The sequence below is a fragment of the Diceros bicornis genome, chromosome 13, assembly GCF_020826845.1.
Source record: "Diceros bicornis minor isolate mBicDic1 chromosome 13, mDicBic1.mat.cur, whole genome shotgun sequence".
Taxonomy (NCBI): domain Eukaryota; kingdom Metazoa; phylum Chordata; class Mammalia; order Perissodactyla; family Rhinocerotidae; genus Diceros; species Diceros bicornis.
This window is the reverse complement of record NC_080752.1, coordinates 54,097,354-54,118,234: the sequence shown is the minus strand read 5'-3', so window position 1 is coordinate 54,118,234 and position 20,881 is coordinate 54,097,354. Positions and strand designations below refer to the sequence as shown.

The 20,881-nt window shown below is 38.7% G+C and overlaps 1 protein-coding gene across 2 annotated transcripts; it reads right to left on the bottom strand.

Annotated features, from left to right (window-relative positions):
• Positions 1–5,767: 5,767 nt before the first annotated feature.
• Positions 5,768–19,829, bottom strand: ZNF684 (zinc finger protein 684). 2 transcript variants are annotated; one of them, XM_058553802.1, is made up of 5 exons: positions 19,692–19,828; positions 18,384–18,422; positions 14,636–14,762; positions 14,211–14,306; positions 5,769–10,588 (listed from the first exon to the last, which is right to left on the bottom strand). In XM_058553802.1, exons 2-5 carry the CDS (start codon positions 18,396–18,398, stop codon positions 9,684–9,686), a joined length of 1,143 nt encoding a protein of 380 aa, XP_058409785.1. In that variant the 5' UTR covers positions 18,399–18,422; positions 19,692–19,828; the 3' UTR covers positions 5,769–9,683. The 2 variants fall into 2 exon arrangements, with proteins under 2 accessions (XP_058409786.1, XP_058409785.1); XM_058553803.1 differs by lacking the exon at positions 14,211–14,306 and having other exon boundaries at positions 5,768–10,588; positions 19,692–19,829.
• Between the last annotated feature and the right edge of the window lie 1,052 nt (positions 19,830–20,881).

Here is a 20,881-nt window from a genome sequence, read left to right as displayed (position 1 = left end):
GGTGTGGCAATTAGAATTTATTGGTGACCTTGACAAGAACAGTTTCAGTGGAGTGGTATGGGGAAAAGCCTATCTGGGGTGGGTTGAAGAGACCATGGCCTGAAAAGTCTAGATTGGGGGAATTTCAATAAGACAAAGAACTGGTTTCTTTGGCAAAAAATTTTCAAGAAGGAAAAAAAAAAAAAGATGGAAGGAAACCTATAGATTAACAGATTTAGAGTTAAAACAAGCGTTCTAGTGAAAATTTGATGAAAAACAGGATATTATTTCCCCTGCTAATTACTTAATTACAAAGGGAAGAATGGTAATTTTACAATGGAGAAAACTGGTGGATGCCACCTTAACCAAGTGATCAAAGTTAAAATCACCAATAATGAGACAAGTCGACACTGTGTCTCCTCACATGAAATTCTGAGAACAGTATCACTTCTGTGATATACTTGCCAAAAATGCGTGACTTGAATCTAATTATGAGGAAACATCAGACCAAACAAAACTGAAGGGCATTCTACAAAATAACTGGCCTGTACTCTTCAAAAATATCAATGTCGTGAAAGAAGTTGAAAGGCTGAGGAATTGTTCCAGATTAAAGGAGTCTAAAAAATATGACAACTAAATATAGCAGGTAATCCTGGTTTGGATCCTGACTGGAAAAAAAATTTATTAAAAAGAACATTATTGGTTTAAATGCAATGTCATATCTTGGATTGGGTCCTAGAACAGAAAAAGGACATTCATGGAAAAACTAGTGAAATATGAATAAATGCTGGAGTTTAGTTAATAGTGATGCACCAATATGGGTTTCTTAGTTGTACTCTGGTAACATAAGACGTTAACATTAGGGGAAATAGGTGAGGGGTATATGGGAACTCTCTATACTATCTTTGAAACTTTTTGGTAAATCTAAAATTTTCCCAAAATTAAAATTTTATTTTAAAAAGAACATTATTGAGACAATTGAGGAATTTTGTGGATAACAGATTAGGTAATAGTATTATATCAGTGGTAAATTTTTTGATTTTGATAATTTAACTGTGGTTATGTAACAGAATGTCCATGTTCAAAGGGGTGAAATGTTAGTGGACATCTGCTCAGCCCCACTTCTTCCTTCTTTTGGTAACAGACCATGTTTTCCTTTGGTGGGGCTAGATGTCCCTGTTACATGAGATCTTGGTGGTAATGTAAATCAAGTTTTCCTGCTCTCCTGCCAAGGGGTGAACATGTTATCCACTCTAGGCTGACACCCACCCAGGAATTTAAATATTTAATAGAGTGAGTGTATTCTTTTGCTAGGGCTGCCATGTTACCGGGTCATACCCAGGTTCTTTACCCGCCACACAAGAGGGGCCAAATAAAACTGGAATGCCAGGCTTATGGCAAGGAAAGAGTTTTTATTTCTGGTGACATCAGCCGGGAGACAAGGGCTCTCAAATTTGTCTGGTCTCCCTGAAAGATGGGAGGCAAGGGTTTTAAATGTGAGGACTGTGACTGCTTTTAGGGAGGGGAAGCCCGTGGCCTTGCTGGTCGGCGCTTTCCCACCAGCCTGCTTTTGGCCTTGTGAGGCTGCTGATGAGGATGGCGGATAAGGGAATCAAAGGTGGGTGTCCTTGGTTGTCTGTCTCCGTAGTGGGTGGTAGATTCTGGTGCAAGAAAGCCAAGGAGTTGAGGTCTGAGAAGCATTAGCTTCTTGATATTCTCTAGATATCAGTTTCTCTGTAACAAAACTTCAAGGGACCTGTAACTGGGGCCGGCCTGGTGGCGCAGTGGTTACATGCACACGCTTCTCTTTGGTGGCCTGGGGTTCGCAGGTTCAGATCCTGGGCGTGCACCGATACACTGCTTGTCAAGCCATGCTGTGGCAGCGTCCCATATAAAGTGGAGGAAGCTGGGCACGGATGTTAGCCCAGGGCCAGTCTTCCTCAGCAAAACAGAGGATTGGCATTGGATGTTAGCTCAGGGCTAACATCCTCACACACACACACAAAAAAACCAAAACAAAGGACTTGTAACTAGCCAAAATGTTAGCATGAGGCCACCTGGGCTCTAACAATTTGTAACTTCTATTTGCCTTGTGAAGTTCAGGGATAGGAATGTTTAAAAAAACGATATTTACATATGAATGTAACTTAGAGAAGCAGGGAAAGAGGATGAGTGCTTTTGGTTTTAACCGCATATATGCTGGGTTTAATGGAAGGGAACCGATATCAGGGCCAGCATCAATAACAAAATACCACAGACCAGGTGGCTTCAACAGTAGAACTTTATTTTCTCACAGTTCTAGAGGCTGGAAGTCCAAGGTTTTGGCAGGTGTGGTTTCTTCTGAGGCTCTCTCCTTGGCTTGCAAACAGTCTCCTTCTTGCTGTCTCCTGTCATGGTCTTTCCTCTGTGTGCATGTCATGTTCAAATTTCCTCTTCTGATAAGGACACTAGTCAGATTGGATTAGGGCCCACCCTACAGACCTTATTTTAACTTAATTACCTATTTAAAGACCTTATCTCCAAATATGGCTACATTCTGAGGTACTGGGGGTTAGGGCTTGAACATATGAATTTTAGAGGAGACACAAGTCAGCCCATAACAGTGACAAAATGATGTAAGGTGATTGAAGCAGAGTTATTCCAGAGGCAATACTTTGTTGTAGTAAATCAGAATTTGTAAAAGAAAATCTGTTGGAGACAAAACTTTTTCTAGAGAAATTACGTTTGTGAGAAGGATTGTTTTTAGATGCATTCCTGATATTAAAAGGGTCTTCAGGCTTTAGAATGGATTGAGTAATTAAATTGAATTGAGTTCGTTAGAATTGATTGAGTGGAGTCGTGGTCAACAGTTTAATTATCAGAACCCCCAAATCTCAGTGGCTTAAAACAGCACAGATTTATTTCTAGCACTTGCTACACATCCATTGCAATACAGCATGGGGCTCTGTCCCTTGTAGTCACTCAAGATGCAGCTGGAAGAAAAGTCACCATCTTGAATGTTGTCAGTTGCTGTGCCAGAGGGAAAATCGAGCTTTGAGGGGTCTTGTATTAGCAATTAAATTCTATGACTGGGAGTAACACGTCAGCTTTATTTACTAATTAATGGGCCAGAACTAATCCCTTGGCATCATCCAAACACAAAGAAACCAGGAAATTCTATCCTACCAAGTGCCTAGAAGGTAGAGAGTTAGAAATATTTGGTGAATGCATTAACAACCACTTGTCACCAAATATTCAACTCATGCTCCCTCCTGATGGCAAAATACAGTCACCTTCCCAATGGAGAAACCCAAAAGTCCCATTCCGTCACAGTGTCAAACTCCTAAGTTCAGGATTTCTAGGTAATGCACAGTAGTGTATAAATAAGAGGGTGATACATGGTAGTCTTTTCATCAAGTCCAGGTGTGGCTCCTCTTGATCTGAAGATCTGTGAACTAAATGGCCAAATTTTCTGTAGCTCACACAACTTGATCTCGAATAGGGCAAAACAGAGACAGAATGACCACAACATACACTCCCATTATGAAAGGTGAAAAATGGAAGACACAGTAAGTCCATTTTAACTCTGAATACAGCACTCCCTTGCGGTGAGAAATGATCCTTGTGTAGGTCTTGGTTCTCCTTGTCCATTATTCTCCATAGCCCTTGGCTCCCTCTCTGGGAATTTCTTCCTTTTCCATTATCCTCAACCCCATCTAAAAAAGGCTTTGGAGAATATGCCCCCTGTGCAGCTTTCTTAGCCCATTTTCTGCTTGTGGACAATTGGGGCTCCCAGAGCTGTTTAAAGTCTTGAATAGTTGCAGTCTCTTATAGTTCAGGTAGTACAATTGTCTCAAAGACTTCTACCCTTGTGATTCCAGTCAGCCCCAGGTGTCTATAGCCACACCCACAGCTCTTTTCTGGATATACTTTTTATATTTACTACATTTATCTTCTTTCTTGGCCCCAGGCCTCTCTCTCTTTCTCATCTTAATTCAAGTACTTTGAGGCTTTGAGGGGAGAAGCACACCTGTATTTAGTCTTGGCTTCCCACCTCCAGCTATTTTACTCGTTGAAGGTATTTATGAGCATCATAACATTAATTGGGTATTTTCTCTGAGAAATCTTAAGCTGTTGAGAAGTTTTAATAATGTATGTGTCAGCCATAACCTTGATTTGATCCTTGCTGCAAGACTGAGTTTTATTCAGTTTTTTTTCCTCAGCAGCTCTCTCGGTTTATCTCAGGGAATGAAAAGCAGTAAATGAGCCCCAGTGTCCCCCTCGGCTGGTGTCATAGCAGAGCACCTGTAGCTCCTGCAGCGTTTGCACCTCCTGCTGTGCCTGGCTCCTGCTGTGCGTGGTGGCCAGCAGCACCCCTCGGCTAGCAGCTGCCCCTGGCCTCCCATAGCAGTTCTTTTTTAGCACATTTCTTCTGTGATCCACCTCCCAATAAATAGCTCACTGCCACCACCACCCCTGCAACGTCTCTGCCATCCAGTGAGCCACAGCTGAGGTCTTACCACCAAGGCCTGGAGCTCAGCACAAGCTAGGAGAGTGCTCTTCCTTCAGACACTCTATCTGAGCCCTAGAGATAGTGGCTTGTCCTTATACCTGTTATTTCTATATTCTTTAGAGTTCTCTTTATGTCTTATCAGCCAGTCCCTTGTTATTCCAATTCCATTATACAGTCCCTCACTGCATAATGACGTTTTGGTCAAGGACAGATCGCATATACAATGGTGGTCCCATAAGATTAGTGCCATATAGGCTAAGCGTATAGTAGGCTATACCATCTAGGTTTGTGTAAGTACACTCTATGACGTTCGCACAATGATGAAATTGCCTAATGATGCATTTCTGAGGATGTACCCCAGTTGTTAAGGGATGCATGACTGCAGTTAAAAATTCTTATATTAAACTTTCCCTGTGTGGTTTCTGTCTCCTGATTGGACCTTGATTGATACAGACATTAAGCGAAAAAAAAACCAAGCAAGGTGCAAAAGATTATATATAGTATGCTACCTTTTATATAAGAAAAAAGGAGAAAGAATATATACTAATAACATATATGTATACGTATGTGTGTGTGTGTTTGGCAGAAAGAACCTAGAAGAATAAATCAGAAATTAATGAAAGTGATTATCTATAGGGTGGGTGGTAATGGGATGGAGGAAATATAGTTTTGATTTTTGAACCTTGGAAATATTTGTTTAAAAATAAATTAGAGGGGCCAGCCCTGTGGCATAGTGGTTAAGTTCAGTGTGCTCCACTTTGGCGGCCTGGGTTCACGGGTTCAGATCCCAGGCACGGACCCACACCACTCATCAGCCATGCTGTGGCAGTGACCCACGTACAAAATAGAGGAAGACTGGCACAGATGTTAGCTCAGGGCGAATCTTCCTCAGCAACAAGTAAATAAATAAATTAGAAAAAATAAATAAGAATTCAAATACCGTTTCAATATTTATATTGCATTATTTTAATAAATGTTGTTTGTAGAGATAATGCTATTGTGGTCATGTGCTTTAAAATGAATCCTTAACTTTTAGAGATAGGTGCTGAAGTATCGTGAATGAAATGATCTAGTGTCTGGGATTCACTTAAAAAATAATTTGAGAGTGAGTGGATACTAGGAAAGGAGATAGAAGAAATAAGATTGGCCTTGAATTGCTGATTGTTGAAGTAGGAGATATGATGGGAATTCATTATACTGTTCTCTCCACTTTTGTGAATGTTTGAACTTTTTCATAATCTAACGTTAAAAATTAATTACCTAAAAAGAAAAAACCAAAACTGTAAAATCAAATACAAACAGAAAAAAAAGAACCTGTGTATTAAATCAGTAACAAACATGCAAAGAAATGAAGCAATTTAAATAACTTTGAACAGAGTACATAAAACATACAATATTGGTACTGTAATTTCTCTCCCCTACTCCTGTCCCTCATCTGAGAAACTGCAAACTGTACTTAAGACAACAAGAAGTGTGTGGAGGGCTCCAGTGTTGCGTGTATAGTGGGAGATCCACTTGCAAGAGCAGCTGCATAGGTCAAGGTGGCAACAAGTGAGCAGTGGTCCGCTCTAACTCACTGGAAATCAGATGCTTTTAGTTTGCAAAGGAAATTATAAAAAGATTCAAGTGCTTCTAAAAACATTATAACAGGTCATTGTTTATTTCTCATCTTCGGTGAAGTTTAACTCATTTGCAGTTAATGTTACTATTGATATGCTTTTATGTATTTCTGCCATTATTTTTGCTTTCTATTTATCATACCTTTTTCCTGCAACTTTCTCCTTTCCTGTCCTCTGTTGGGTTTATTGAGTTTTCATTATTCCTCTCTTCAGATTTATAAGTTACACATTCTATTTCTATGCTTTTCTAGTTACCCTTAAATTTTTTTACGTCTTATAAGGCCTAAACTTTCTGTCCTTTTTGAGAACAACACAAGGACTCCAAACACAGTTCTCCCTTTTCCACTTCTTCTGTTTCTTTTCATTATACTTTTTGTATTTGATTTTTAAAAATTAGCATATATGATGTAATCAGAAAAAATGAACAGTTTCCTTGGGGGAAAAATGCCACTCTACCATCTATGTGTAAAAAAAAGAGAAAGAGGGCATTTTTGAGTGATCTTTTTATAGAGTAAAAAAAAGAAAGAATATCTCAATGTATGACAAACTCTTAGAGGTTGGAAAAATTGGAGGATTTCTCACTTAGATTGTGCACAGCTGTTTCAGCACAGAGCACAAATAGACTAGGGAGTGCTGGGAATCCGAGATGTTTGGATGGAGCTGAGCATAGTTTTGGTTTTCTTCTTGCCAAAATCTTTTGCAGCCTAAGAAGACAATGAGGTCAGCGACGAAAGCTCTCCAGGTGGCAGTTTATATTTGTCCAGTAGTGGAAATATATTTTAACTTATTCTACTGTATTCCTTCTTTCACTTAAGGAAAGAAACAAATTAATTTGTGGAACCCAGATTACATGCTTCCTGATATATTACAATTAAAACTCACTTGTTTATTTATTATTATTTTTTTGAAGTCACATTGGTTTATAACATTATATAAATTTCAGGTATACATATTTCAATTTCTGTATAGAATGCATCATGTTCACCACAAGTCTAGTTGCCACCTGTCACTGTACAAATGTGTCCCTTTCACCTTCATCCTGCCCCCTTCTCCTCTGGGAAGCACCAATCTGGTCTCCATATCTCTGTGTTTGTTTGTTTGTAACAAACTTCCTTGTTCCATTTCCTTATTCCTAGAGCAAACCATTGCACACTTCTTGCCACCTTGACCTACATGGCTGCTCTTTCAAGGGGACCTCACATCATGCTGGCAACAGTGGAGCCCCCAACTCCCTCCTAAAATGTTTCCTCTTTCTGTAGTCTTAAGTAGTTTGGAGCTTCTCAGATGAGAGGCATGGGCATGGGAAGGGAAGATAGGATGGGAATGGTAACCACTAAGTAGGGAAAAATGAGGATTTTATGTAGGAAATGAGAGAAAACTGTTGACCTGAAAAAAATACAAGTCCTGGGCTGGCCTGGTGGTGTAGCGGTTAGGTGCATGTGCTCCACTACGGGCAGCCCGGGGTCCGCAGGTTCGGATCCTGGGCGCGCACCGACACACCGCTTGTCAAGCCATGCTGTGGTGGTGTCCCATATAAAGTAGAGGAAGATAGGCACAGATGTTAGCCCAGGGCCAGTGTTCCTCAGCAAAAAGAGGAGGATTGGCATGGATGTTAGCTCAGGGCTGATCTTCCTCACACAAAAAAAAGAAAAAGTAGAGGAAGATGGAAATGGATGTTAGCCCAGGGCCAATCTTCCTCAGCAAAAAGAGGAGGATTGGCAACAGATGTTAGCTCAGGGCTAATCTTCCTCACACACACACACAAAAATTGCAAGTCCTGTGACTATAAATACCTGAAGAATTTCCTGGGTAGCTGGCAAACTGATTCTGAAGACAATTCCAAAAGCAAGAAGGTTCCAGAAACTGTTGGAATGATTGCAGAAGTGAAAGTAGCATGTAGCCTCCTTGTTAAAGATAGCAAGACTGACTTTATTCAGGACCATCACAATAGGTATAGGGACCACTGCAATGGGATTTTAGTCGGGGAGATAGATTGGGCTCAACTCCAAATACAGCATGGGCAAGTGGGAATGTATAGCCAAGGAGCAGGGTGGGGGGAAGGGATGGAAAATTACTAAAGGAAACATCAGGGGTAAGAAAGGTTCTGGCTAAATCAACCTAATGGAATTCTTGCTGAAGACAAGCCAGGGTGATCACACGTCACCTGAAGGAACTGATCAGCTATCCAGAGTGGGGGTTCTGGTTAGAGTGAATTAGCAGGGTTCTTGCTAAAACTAAATTTTACAGGGAGGTGCACACATGGGCCCAGGAGAAGCCTGAGGAGTCTGACTAAAGTTTGGTCAAGCAAAGACTCTTTGTCAGCAGACAAGATTTAATTTAGATCCTTAAGTTCTAGTATGCTTGTTCAAAAAAGCACTATCATTTATTTATAATCATTACTCAACATTACTCTTCAAAAAATGGCTAATGAAGGAAAAACAATGCAACAGAGTTGTAACTGAGCTTAAAGCTGAAAGGAAGAAGCTTGATTCCTGAATTTAGGTTCAAGCTGTTTTGTCATCACTCAAGAAAAGGCATAAAGATTTTTTTGACATTATCAAGGAATATTGCAGACAGCAATAAAAACTTGAGCTTAAATAATGGATGGTTCATCCTTTTAAGGGAGAACTTAAAAAAGTGTCATATCCCAAAGTGAAGTTGCTAAGCAGAAAAACTTGCTCTTTGCAACTCGATTAATGCTGCCTATGCTGTCATATGGAAAATTCCAGGCACCCCAGAAGCTAAACCTGTATCAATTACTTACCAAAAAAACCCAAAAACCAGACTCAAAAACTTGCTCTCTGAAAGTTGCAAAGTATCATGACACCACTTTACTAAAATCAAATACAGATGATACCCCAGTTAAATACTACTTGAGCTATGCTTACATCTTATGTAGATACACCAATGAAAAACAGGAATATCTGAGTGCAAATGTCTTATTTACATACTTATTTAAATACTTCTTTTCCTCAACAAATACTTACTGTAATACAGAATACAACTGCTTTTCCCCTCTCAATTGGCATCTTGTTAAATTTTTTTGTTTTGGTGTTTACATACATAGGAAAACATTTTTATAATGAGTTTTATAAAGACGAGACTCTCAGATTCAGTAACATTGCCATGCCCACTAAAAGTGCCAGCAAATGGATGAAAATATTACTGAAATATATCATACAATATATTTAACCATTTTTTCACTTGCATAGTATTGTTAGGATTGGAAGAAAAAAATGGTGATATTTACTGCAGAAACTTAATAGATATAATGTATAAACATATTTTATACTCACACTTGTATAATTTATTATAAAAATAAAAAATCAGAGATGGTAAATGTATTGATTCCTTGATTAAGTTATGCTTACTTTCCAAGCTCTATGCTCTATTATTTATAATTCAATGTTTTCTGTCATCTTTTCTGTGAAAACTTTATCAATTCCAGAACATGATTGGCATTGATTATTTTTTATGGGGATCTACTCTTCCAAATTCATTCAAATTGATGGATTTCTTCTCACCATGAATTATCTGCTATTTAATAAGATTTAAGTAATATTTAAGGCTTTTTCAAATTCATAAAGTGAGTATTATGTATGAATTTTCTGATGTACGATAAGATTTGACTTCTGGGAAAATGCTTTCCCACATTTGTTACATTCATAAGGCTTTTCTCCTGTATGAGTTATCTGATGTCTAAGGAGATGAGACTTCTTGATGAAGGCTTTGCCACATTCAATACATCCATAAGGTTTCTCTCCTGTATGAATTCTCTGATGTGTAACAAGCACAGATGTGTTGCCAAAGGCTTTGCCACATACGATACATCGGTAGGGTTTCTCTCCTGTGTGAAATCTAGAATGTTTATAAAGGGATGAACTGTACCTGAAGGTTTTCCCACATTCCTTACATTCAAATGAGTTCTCGAGTGTATGAGATTTCACATGTTGAGTAAAGGAAGAGTTCCAAGTGAATGATTTCCCACACTGACTGCATTCATAAGGTTTCTCTCCAGTGTGAAGTCTCTGATGGACCACCAGTTGTGCTTTATGCATAAACGCTTTCCCACAATCACTGCACACAAAGGGTCTCTCTCCATTATGAATTTTCTGATGAGTTGTAAGGTGTGCCTTCCTGCTATAGGCTTTCCCACAGTCATTGCACTCAAAGGGTTTTTTTCTTGTATGATTTTTTTCATGCCTAATGAAATGAAACTTCTTTTTGAAGGCTTTCCCACATTCATTGCATTCATAAGCGTTTTCTCCAGTATAACTTCTATTATAATTAAGTAAGTCTAAAGTAGGTTGCAAGCTCTTCCCATATGATTTACATTTATATGATTTTTTTCTTGTAGGATTAAGACTTGTGATCATATTATAACCATGGAGTCTCTCCATAGTCAGAATTTTAGTGAACGTGAACAAAACTGAATTCAAAAAATTGTCTTTGCTTTCCTGGTGCTTCTCTGATTCATCAACACATGGGCAGTCAGCCTCTAAAAAGGAGTACAAAAAAATATTCCTAGTTAATTTTTTCCATCAACATGTTATAGAAAGAAACTTATATGATTTCAAATCTATTCTCTCATTTTGAAACAAATCCTGTATTTGCCTTGCTCCTAAGCTTTAAGAATAAAAGTGTTAAAGAGGGAATGGGAGCAGATAAATGGCAATAATGAGAACAGATGGCTTAACTTGTGACCTGCGGAAAGACAGTAAAATAGGCACAAGATACAGTGAGTAGGGTACAAAGGAAGTCAAAAGGTTGCTCAACAAGGGTGCATGGCTAGCTCATAGAATAAAGAGAGCCCATTAGAGCCCATGGAGATCTGATTAAGGGATAGGGTAACCAGGGGAACAAGAGACAAGGGAATTGAGGGAAAATATCACAGGACAGACTAGATTTTGAGGAGACAGATCAGAATCAGAGGTCTTACAACCTAATTCCTAGATTACCCTGGCAGCATAGCTCCCTGTTTCCCTCATTCACATCTCTTTTTCCTCTTAATCACCTGGCACAATGTCAGTTCCCTTCAGGAGCATTCTTATATCTCCAGCCCTCTAACCCCCCTCAAAACCAGAGCTGAAACGTATCTGTAGACAGGGCTCCAACTCTACTACAGCTTGGATTCATTCTTACATGGACTTGTAAGCCCAGGCACACAACTGTCCAGCAGGTCATTCAAAGGCAAGTCATCCTTAGCCCAGGCACAGATTCTGGCTGCTTGCTATCATTTTTATTCTAGCTGGGTTTCTATATATAACAACTATCTGTCATATTTGTATTTGATAAGTACTGTTTTTACATCCTCTTTCAATCTGCCTAACAAACTAGTCCCCAGAAAGCTGCTTTGCTCTTGAAGTCACATTTTTTCACTATCTTCAAAATCCTATAAATCCCAAATCCATTGCTCCATTAAAAAAAAAATAAAGAAATTAGGGAGAGGAGGTTATAATTCCCTACTCCTGAGTTTCCTTCCATGTGGAGTATTAGTACAACACCCCAGCCTCTTGCTCCATGCCTTATCCTCTTCTGTGGAGCTGGACTGAGTAGTGAGCTACACAGCCATCAGTATACATTTCTTTATAGAGTGGTTCTAAGTATGAGGATTCGGATTCTGTCTTCTTTCCCCTCTACTTCAACCAATGGGAAACAGCATCCTGTCATACCTCTACCAATGACAACCAACTGAAAAATCCAGGGTAATCAGCCTGGTGAACAAAGTTATGCAATATAATGAATTTATTCATGGTGTCTAAGCATGCATTCCACTAGTCCTCAACAAATACGTTCTGTTCCAAAGATTCTAGAGTAAATAACTTCAATCTTTTTGTCATGTTCCTTCCCCACCTTAACTTTCCCTCCCTCATCCTCTGTCATCCTATCTAGTACTTAGATATTCGTTAGGGAGGAGCCATTGTTCCATGATCTCAAAAAAGACTCCTCCAATCTTTGCATACTTTAAGTTCCATTTTCTCTGAACTTCTAAGATAGTCACCACTGCTGCCTAAACCATTCATTTTGACAATTAACTAGAACAAAACTACAATGTTATTGTGCATTGAACAAATGTGCTGCACTTGTCAAATTTTAAAATATTTTATATGGCTATGTTTTGCCTTTTCAACTACAATTTACATGCCTGAAAAATGGTAATGGATTTTTTTTTCTTTGCTTTCTTTGAATCCTTCTCAGGAGACATTAAGAAGCTTTGTTGAATGAAAGAATAAGAAGCATCCCCCACAATGGCTGACTTTACAACAATGAATTAACGAAATGTTCACTGAATGCCCATTATGTGCTCAGCAATAGTATAAAGGAAAAAATGATATAGGGCTTTCTCTTCCAAGTGTTATCATGAGAAAACATGCCTTAAAAGCCATAAGGCTTAAAAAAATATAAGATAGTATATGTCAAGTTTTTATGATGGAGCCATAGTAGAGTTGGGATGGGAATTCAAAGAAGGTACAGATTAATCTAGGCTGGAGTTACCATGAAAGAAGAGAAAACTGAATCCAGACTTAATAGCATGCTGGTTTTAGTTAGGTGGAGCACACCAGAAACAAAAGGACTGATGAAGAGAAGAAAACTGTGTACAGAGGACACTAAAAGAGCCAAATTGCCATGGAATAGGGACAAGATGGACAATTCTGGATAAACAAAATGGGATCACATTAAAGAGGGCCTTAAAAGCCATTTAAATTTCACAATACAGGTTATAAAGGAATAACTTATGTTTATTTGTCAGGAGAGTGACAAGAAAAATGAAATAATTTGGATAAATCTTGCAGGAACATCTAAGATAAACCAGGAAACAGAAATGGCAATATAGAAAAATAAACAGCCTAGACACCATATCAGGAGTTAAAATTCATTTGGTTTATGTCAGTAGAAGCTCGGGTCCCAGGGAATCTAAAGTACACTTAATTGGTGTCTTAATCATTTAAAACATACTTCTTTTATGGGCTCTGTGGAAATGGAAAATCTTATTTTGAATCAGTCTGAGATAAACAATAGTTGAAATCACAGGCAATAAGTCACAATAATATTTAAGGAGAAACTCTTGAGAGAAAAACAACCAAATTGCTTACCACAGTGATTTTCAGATTGCAAAGCAGCAGGCCAGTTATTATCCTTTATTGTAATGTAAAGATAAAGGTGAAGGTTGAAGAATATTAAAAATTGGTTACCATGAGAAAACAGAGAATAAGGCCAAGTGGGGTAAAATTATGGGAATGGAAAGTTGGTGAGGCAAAGATGCTAGAGATGGCATAAAACAAATAACTTTAGTCTTTACAGGGATGAAGTTTCTGAGGGAGTTACTGTGGAGAGAAGTTCAGAAGATGGAAGAGAAGGCAAGAAGCAAAAGATGAGTAAGCAAGAAGAAAGGGTGAGGGCAGATTAGCAAGGAACCAACCCAAATAAAGTTGGAGAATTATTACCAAGTGAAGCAGAAAGATGCACTAGAAAGTAGATTCCCCAAGTTAGCAGTGAGGCTAAAGATGAGCAAGGTGGGGTACACAGGTAGGGTATATGATACAAGAAAAGGAATGAGTTTAAAACAGAAAGGAAAATAATTAGGAAGAACATAATGTTACTAAGCGTTTTGAAATAAAAACTAACAAATGCTGAACGCTTACTATCTGCCAACTATTTGAAGGGTTTTGCATGTAATAAAGAAAGCTGTGCTACAAAATAATTAGGTTAGACAGTGACTGGTGGAGTAAGACTTCAAATCCACACAATGTGATTACATTATACGGACTAACTGTATGGAAAAGATCATGTGGAGGAGGGAAGAATGAGGATTTTAGGAATTAAGAGAACAAGGCAAGGATCTAGATGAAACAGGCAGTGCAAGGAGCCAGAGTAGAGAGGAGAGGGACATCCCTCCACACGAGAGCTGAGCAGAGAGAAAGAGCAGCTGTGTGGGGAGAGTGAAAGTGAAGGTCTCATTTGGGGACATGACGATGCTATGTCAAGTGGACCCAGTCACTTCCAAAGGTATGTGGCTTTTAAGAGGTGCTTCCTGAAAAGTCTTCAAAGGTGCCTGTCCCTCAGTGACCACCTGGGATCTCAATTCCAAAGACTCCTGTCTACCTGGTTTTCTCACTCACGTGGACAGCTCCAGTGTGAGTTCTCTCCCTTCAGCACCCACGGCTCTTGTCCTTGCTCCACCTTGAAGATCACTTTTGTTTCGGTAACTGGACTCCCTGTTCATGGGAAACAACACAGAACTGGAGACAAAGTGCCAGGGACAACCAACTACCTCACAATTCAGGTCTGCCTCCTTGAGTCTCAGGGCCTGTAACGGATGACAAATGGGCCTTAGAACAGAAAAGACCCTTCTCCTCCATTTGGGAAGTAGAAGCATAAACAGAGCATCTGACCCCTAAAGGGATCAGACCAATCTCTGACCCCTAAAATTCAGGACCAGACTTATTATTGCTTCAGAATGGTCACAGCTTGCACAAGTCTTAAAGGAAGGGCACTATTAACACATTCTGAGTTACACTGAAAAGTTACCACCCACTGTCCTTACCCACTGAGATGAGGTTTCTAAAGTTCTCCAACATCACATCCCAATACAAGGTTCTCTGATCACAGTCAAGCAGCTGCCACTCCTCTGGGGTGAAGTCCACAGCCACATCCTGGAATGTCACTGATCCCTGTAACAGCACATTTATCTTCAAACTAAAGTGTGTATCATTTGGGGACTTGCAAGAGAATCACGGCAGCTTCTTATGATCATATCATGTTCACTGCTGAGTTTTCAGAAAGTTACATATGATAACTACTGTACACTTGATTCAGAAATATACTTTGTCACAGAAACAAAAATCTTATTAAAAATATTCAACTAATGCCAAGACAATTCAATAAGAGAAAGAATAGTCTTTTTAACAAATGGTGTTGGGACAACTGGATATCCACATGCAAAAGAATGAAGTTGGACTCCACCTCCCCTACACCCCTCACATCATATATAAAAATGAACTCAAAATGGATCAGAGACCTAAATGTAAGAGCTAAAACTATAAAATTCGTAGACGGAAACAGGAGTAAATCTTTGTGACCTTGGATTAGGCAGTGGTTTCTTAGATATGACAGAAAAAGTATAAGTAACAAAACAAAAAATAGATAAATTGGAATTCATCAAAACTTAAAAATTTTGTACTGCAATGAACACCATCAAGAAAGTGAAAAGACAATCCACAGAATGGGAGGAAATATTTGCAAATCATATATCTGATAAGAGATTTGCACATAGAATGTAAAAAGAAATCTTACAACACAACAATAAAAAGACAACTCAATTTAAAAATGGGCAAAGGATTTGAATAGACGTTTCTCCAAAGACATATATGGTCCATAAGCACATGAAAATATATTCAAGAGCATTAGTCATTAGTCAAATGCAAATCAAAACCACAATGAGATTATCACTTCACACCCACTAGGATGGCTAAAATCAAAGACAGACAATGACATGTGTTGGCAGGGATGTGGAGAAAATGGAATTCTCATACATTGCTGGTGGGATTGTAAAATGGTGCAGCAACCATGGAAAACAGTTTGGCAGTTTCTCAAAATGTTAAACGTAGAGTTACCATATGACCCAGCAAGTCCTCCTAGGTATATACACAAGAGAATTGAAAACATACGTTCACAAAAGAAACCTGTACACAAATGTTCATAGCAGAATTATTCTTAATAGCCAAAAAGTGGAAACAATATGGGTATCCATCATCAGATGAATAGATAAACAAAATGAGGTATATCCATATGATGCAATATTATTTGGCAATAAAAAGGAATCTACAACATAGATGAGCCTTGAAAATACTGTGCTGGGTGAAAGAAGTCAGTTACAAAAGATTACATATTGTATGGTTCCATAAAATGTTCAGAATAGGCAAATCCATAGAAACAGAAAGTAAATTAGGGCTGGGGAGGGGAGGAATGGGGAGTGACTACTAACAGGTATGGTGTTTTCTTTTGAGGGTAATGGAAATGTTCTGAAATTGATAGTGGTGATGGTTTCAAAATTTGGTGAATATACTAAAAACCACTGAATTGTATATACTTTAAATGTGTTGATTTGTAATATGTGAATTATATCTCAATATTATTTTAAAATACTGCTTATATGTTCATTCATTCACTCATAAAATATTTAATGAGAAACTACCAGATACTGTACTAGTGATACAAAAATAATAAAATTATTACTGCCTCAGAGATCTTACAATCTATTAGACACTACAAAGTAAACACATAAGTACAGTAAGATGTTACAAGGGCTATAAGGTTAATATGCCAGACTCACATAACCATAATAAAATAGGAAGATATGTTTTTTTTTTACATGATAACATATATCCTCTCAACCATAAAGCCAAAACCATGTTTGTTTAAACTGAAATTTAAAAAGCATGTGGTTACATGTCTATCACAAAGAGACAGTTAAGACCATATAGAGCAGGGGTCAGCAAACTACAACCCATGGGCTGACCTCCTGTTTTTGTAAATACAATGTCACTGGAACATAGTTACACCCATTCATTTACTTCAGTTGAGTAGTTGCCACAGAGGCTGTATAGTCTTCAAGCCTAAAATATTGACTATGTGGCCCTTTAAAAAGTTAAGAGACTAAGTAGGGTTTATCCCAGGAATGCACAGATAGTTCAATATTGGGAAATGTATTAGAAATTCTCTAAACTGCTATGTTAAAGAAGACAAAACATAGGATTTTATTGACAGCTATAAAAAAAAAGGATATGAGAAAAAATTTTTAATTTATGAAAACAATCTTCACAAGCTAAATATGCTTAACTTGATTAAAAACAAAACCAAAAAACAATTATATGCCAGAATACAAGAGGAAACAGTGAAGCACTGGAAGTATTCCCATTAAAATTGGAACAAAAAAGATTCTGGCTAGCAATTACATTCAAAATTATAGTTACTAGAAGTCCTGTCCATTGCAATAAGACAAGAAAAAAAAAATGGAGACTTACGTATTGGGCAATAAGGGACAAAATTCCATTTGAAGAGTATATGACTCTCTACCTAGAAAATCGAGAATTGGGGCCAGCCCAGAGGCATGGTGGTTAAGTTCATGTGCTCCACTTCAGCGGCCCGGGGTTCACAGGTTCAGATCCCGGGCACAGACCTACACACTGCTCATATCAAGCCATGCTGTGGCGGCATCCCACATACAAAATAGAGGAAGACTGGCACAGATGTTAGCTCAGGGACAATCTTCATTAAGCAAAAAGAGGAAGACTGGCAACAGATGCTAGCTCAGGGCCAATCTTACACACCAAATTAAAAAAAAAATAAAGAAAATCTAGAATCAACTAAAAAACTCTTGGACTTAATAAGAGTTCTGTAAGTTGATATAAAGTCAAATAGACAAATTCATACTTTCCTATACACCAGAATAGCCAATTAAAAAATATAATGAAAAAAGATCTGTCCCATTGTCAATATCAACTTAAACCATATGTAAGAACAAACATTACAAGAAAGGTTCAAGAATTACAATAATAAACCTATAAAAATGTAATGAAGGTCCTATAAGAATAACTGAATAAATGGAGGACTCATTATTGAAGTTATGAATTCTCTCCAAATTAATCTAAAAGTGTAATGCAATCACAATAAAAATACCTAACATACTCTTTTATGGACCTTGACAAGCTGATTTTAAAATTCACATGGAAAAGGAAATGCTCAAGACTAGCTGGAGACTCTGTAAAAGATACAAGGTTTACTTATGGATGAACATTTAAAAGTCTATGTACCTGGACTTACAAATTGAGTTCATATAGTGCTGCTTGGCATTATGTTCTCTGCTGACTCTAGGGACCACTCTAAGAAAGTTATAGGAAATCTGATGTTATATTTATCACAGGGTTGTTGCTGTGAATGTTATTCTAACACTATCTCTATGAAAACTCATTATAAGACATTTTCTTCAGAGAAGTGTGGCAGGAAAAACTTTACTTATCTGGGGAATTGTTTTGCTTTATCCTCATGGACAATGCCATTACTTTAACTTGTTGGCTATCGACTTTCTATGATTGCCAAAAAGATTGGCTACACATACGCAGCTCAAATTTATTCCAACTATGTGTACACCTTATGACATGGATATCAACTTATCAATTTGCTAAATTCCCTTTTAGATCTGATTTATTCAATCTACGTTTTCCCTGACTATACATTTCCCTTTTATGTGGATTTTTCAGAGATTTAAATGACTGAATAAAAGGATGTCTTACCTGGAAGTTGATCATTTTGTGAAGCTCTTGCACAGAGATCTATAAAAGTAGAAATGGGAAAGAAAACAGAAAGATATTAAAAACCAGGACTGCAATGTAGAACCCTGCTCTCGCAGAACAGAATCACCCACATTGCAGCCTCCTAAAATGCCACCTAGTGGGAGAATGGCATTTCCAACAAGTCAGAAAAGTCCATATTTTATAAGCACCAATCTCTTAATTGTGATTCTGTTATGAATATATGGAGTTTAGATACGGATGTTGTACATTTCTGTCCTACTGGTCTAACAGCAAGTCATTAACCTTTGAACCAGTGACATTTTTTTTCCCTCCCAGAAATTTAGCCGAAGAAAATAATAGTGAATGAGTTAAAAGACTAACTAAAAGCCTGGTCTCTCAAGCTCAGTATCTCTGGAAGTCATTCCTTCCTGTTTTTCTCTGGTCTCTCCTCTGAAGCTGGGGTAAGAGATCTCAAATTAGGTTGGGCTTTCTTGAGAAGGCTGGATCCAGGGACCCAGGAACAATTTTTTTTTTTTTTTTTAAGCTGGAGCCTTCAGTTTAGCCTCCAAATCCGTTTCTCTCTCTCTCTGGGAACTCATCATCTCCAATGAGCCCAGTCTGGGCTTTTTGAAATTCCAACCAGCACTGTTGGGGCCCTAGAAAGGCTAAAATGTGCAAGAGGGACTCACAGCTTTATTTACACATTCTCCCCTGAAAGATCTGCAGGTTCACCAAGAGACTCCAAAAAAAAAAAAAAAGACAAATTGAAATTTATGCAGCATTCATTGCTCAAATATTTCAAAAGGAGAATAAATCCAACTCTGTTTTTTGCAGGGTGCTGTCTTGCAAAACAAGATGAAATTCGGAGATAACATTTACTTCAGATGATTGTTGTGAGAATGCCCTAAGCAGAGTGCATAGCAGTTTCTCTAGAAATACTTTCTAGATCGCTTGAATTGGTTTAATATTTCCTGTGGCAGTCTGGTAGGGCCAACGGTGCTCTTGTAACCACGAAAGGTAGAGTTTGATGCACAGACTCCTACAGAGTCACCTTTACCTACAACGGCAGGGATGCAAACTGAGTCTGCCCCAACCCCACCTGGGATCTGGAACCCACTGAGCGGCAGTCGGAGCTGTGCTCTTGCTTTCTCTGAACTACTCCTGAATTGGACACGACCCACACACCCAAACACGAAGTCATCGCACGTGGGGGTTGTGAAGTTTTATCTTCAGTTGGGTAAGCCAATAAACCTGTCCTGCTCTTTCTCCCCGCCCTTCCCTTACGTCCTCGGAGTCCCACAGTCATACCTGCGAACCTTTTACCGCCAGGCTCCCAGCTCCGGCTCTAAGCCCGAGATCAGGTTACAGGGATCTCCCAGAGAGGCTCGGGGAGCAATCCCTGCTCTCACTTCACGGAGCGCTGGTTCGAAGATTACAGAATACCGGTTACTGCCCCACTGCGCGTGTGCGGAAGTAATTGCCCACCCAGAGTTCCCAGCCTCCCCTGCGGTGCAGGCCATCCATCGGAGACTACATTCCCCATAAGGCTTGTGGAGCTCGTTTCCGGAAGGCGTCTTTGCGGAGAGATTCCTGGGGTGGTGTCTCCTGGGCTGCGCTGAGAGCACACGCTCATTTTTAAAAGGGAGGTGGTTATATCGTTTTCGTTAAAAAAAAAATAGACATCAGAATTTTTAATACTAGCAAATCTAAGTCAGCAGTATGCTAAGAGAATAATTTACGCTTACTCAGTTCGATTTCTTCTAGCAGTGCACTAGCTTAGGTCAGGGAGATGAAGAGGACCAAACAAAGACTGAGAAGTAATAATCCGTGAGGTAAATGGAAAAGTAGGAACGTTTGGATGTGCACAATCAAGGGAAGAAAATATTTCAAGTAGGAAGTGATCCACTGTGTTGAATGGTGCCTATAGGTCAAGAAGGATGAGAACTAAGAATTGACCATTGGATTTAGCAATGTGGAGGTTGTTGAAACATGCCATTTTGGCAGTCTTGGAGGTCTGATGAGAGTTTGATAAGAGTGGGGTGAAAGAATGGGAGGAGAGGAAGTGGAAAAAGCAAGTATAGACAATACTTTTAAGAAGTTTTGCTTTTTTAAGATGAGCAGAAAAATAATGCTGCTGTTGCATATGGATTTTGGGTCCAGAATTTTTTTTTTTAAAGATGGAAGAGATTACAGTATGTTTGTACCCTAATTAAAATGATACAGGAGAGAGGGGGAAATTGACAATGCAGGAGAGACAGGACAGTTGCAGGAGGAAAAGTCCTTGAGAGAAGGAATGGAATCCAGTACACAATTGGAAGGCTCTGTTCTAGATAAGAGTATGAACAATTCATCCATTGAAGTAAAAGGAGAGGCAGAGTTTACAGGTACAGATGTAGATAGGTGGACAGATTTGGTGGTGGGAGAATGAGGATGGCCTCTTCTGTGTGCTTCTATTTTCTCAGTGAAATGGGAAGCTGAAAGTGAAGATAAGGAGAAGG

Bases quoted from the DNA above. Each gene is read 5' to 3' on its own strand.
- ZNF684 (XM_058553802.1), bottom strand. The intron at 14,307-14,635 runs GTAAGGACAGTG...TCCCATGAACAG, and splicing joins TAGAAACCTCATCTCAGTGG to GGAGTCCAGTTACCGAAACA. The intron at 10,589-14,210 runs GTGAGTGAGAAA...ACTCCTTTTTAG, and splicing joins CTCACACTGGAGCTGTCCAC to AGGCTGACTGCCCATGTGTT.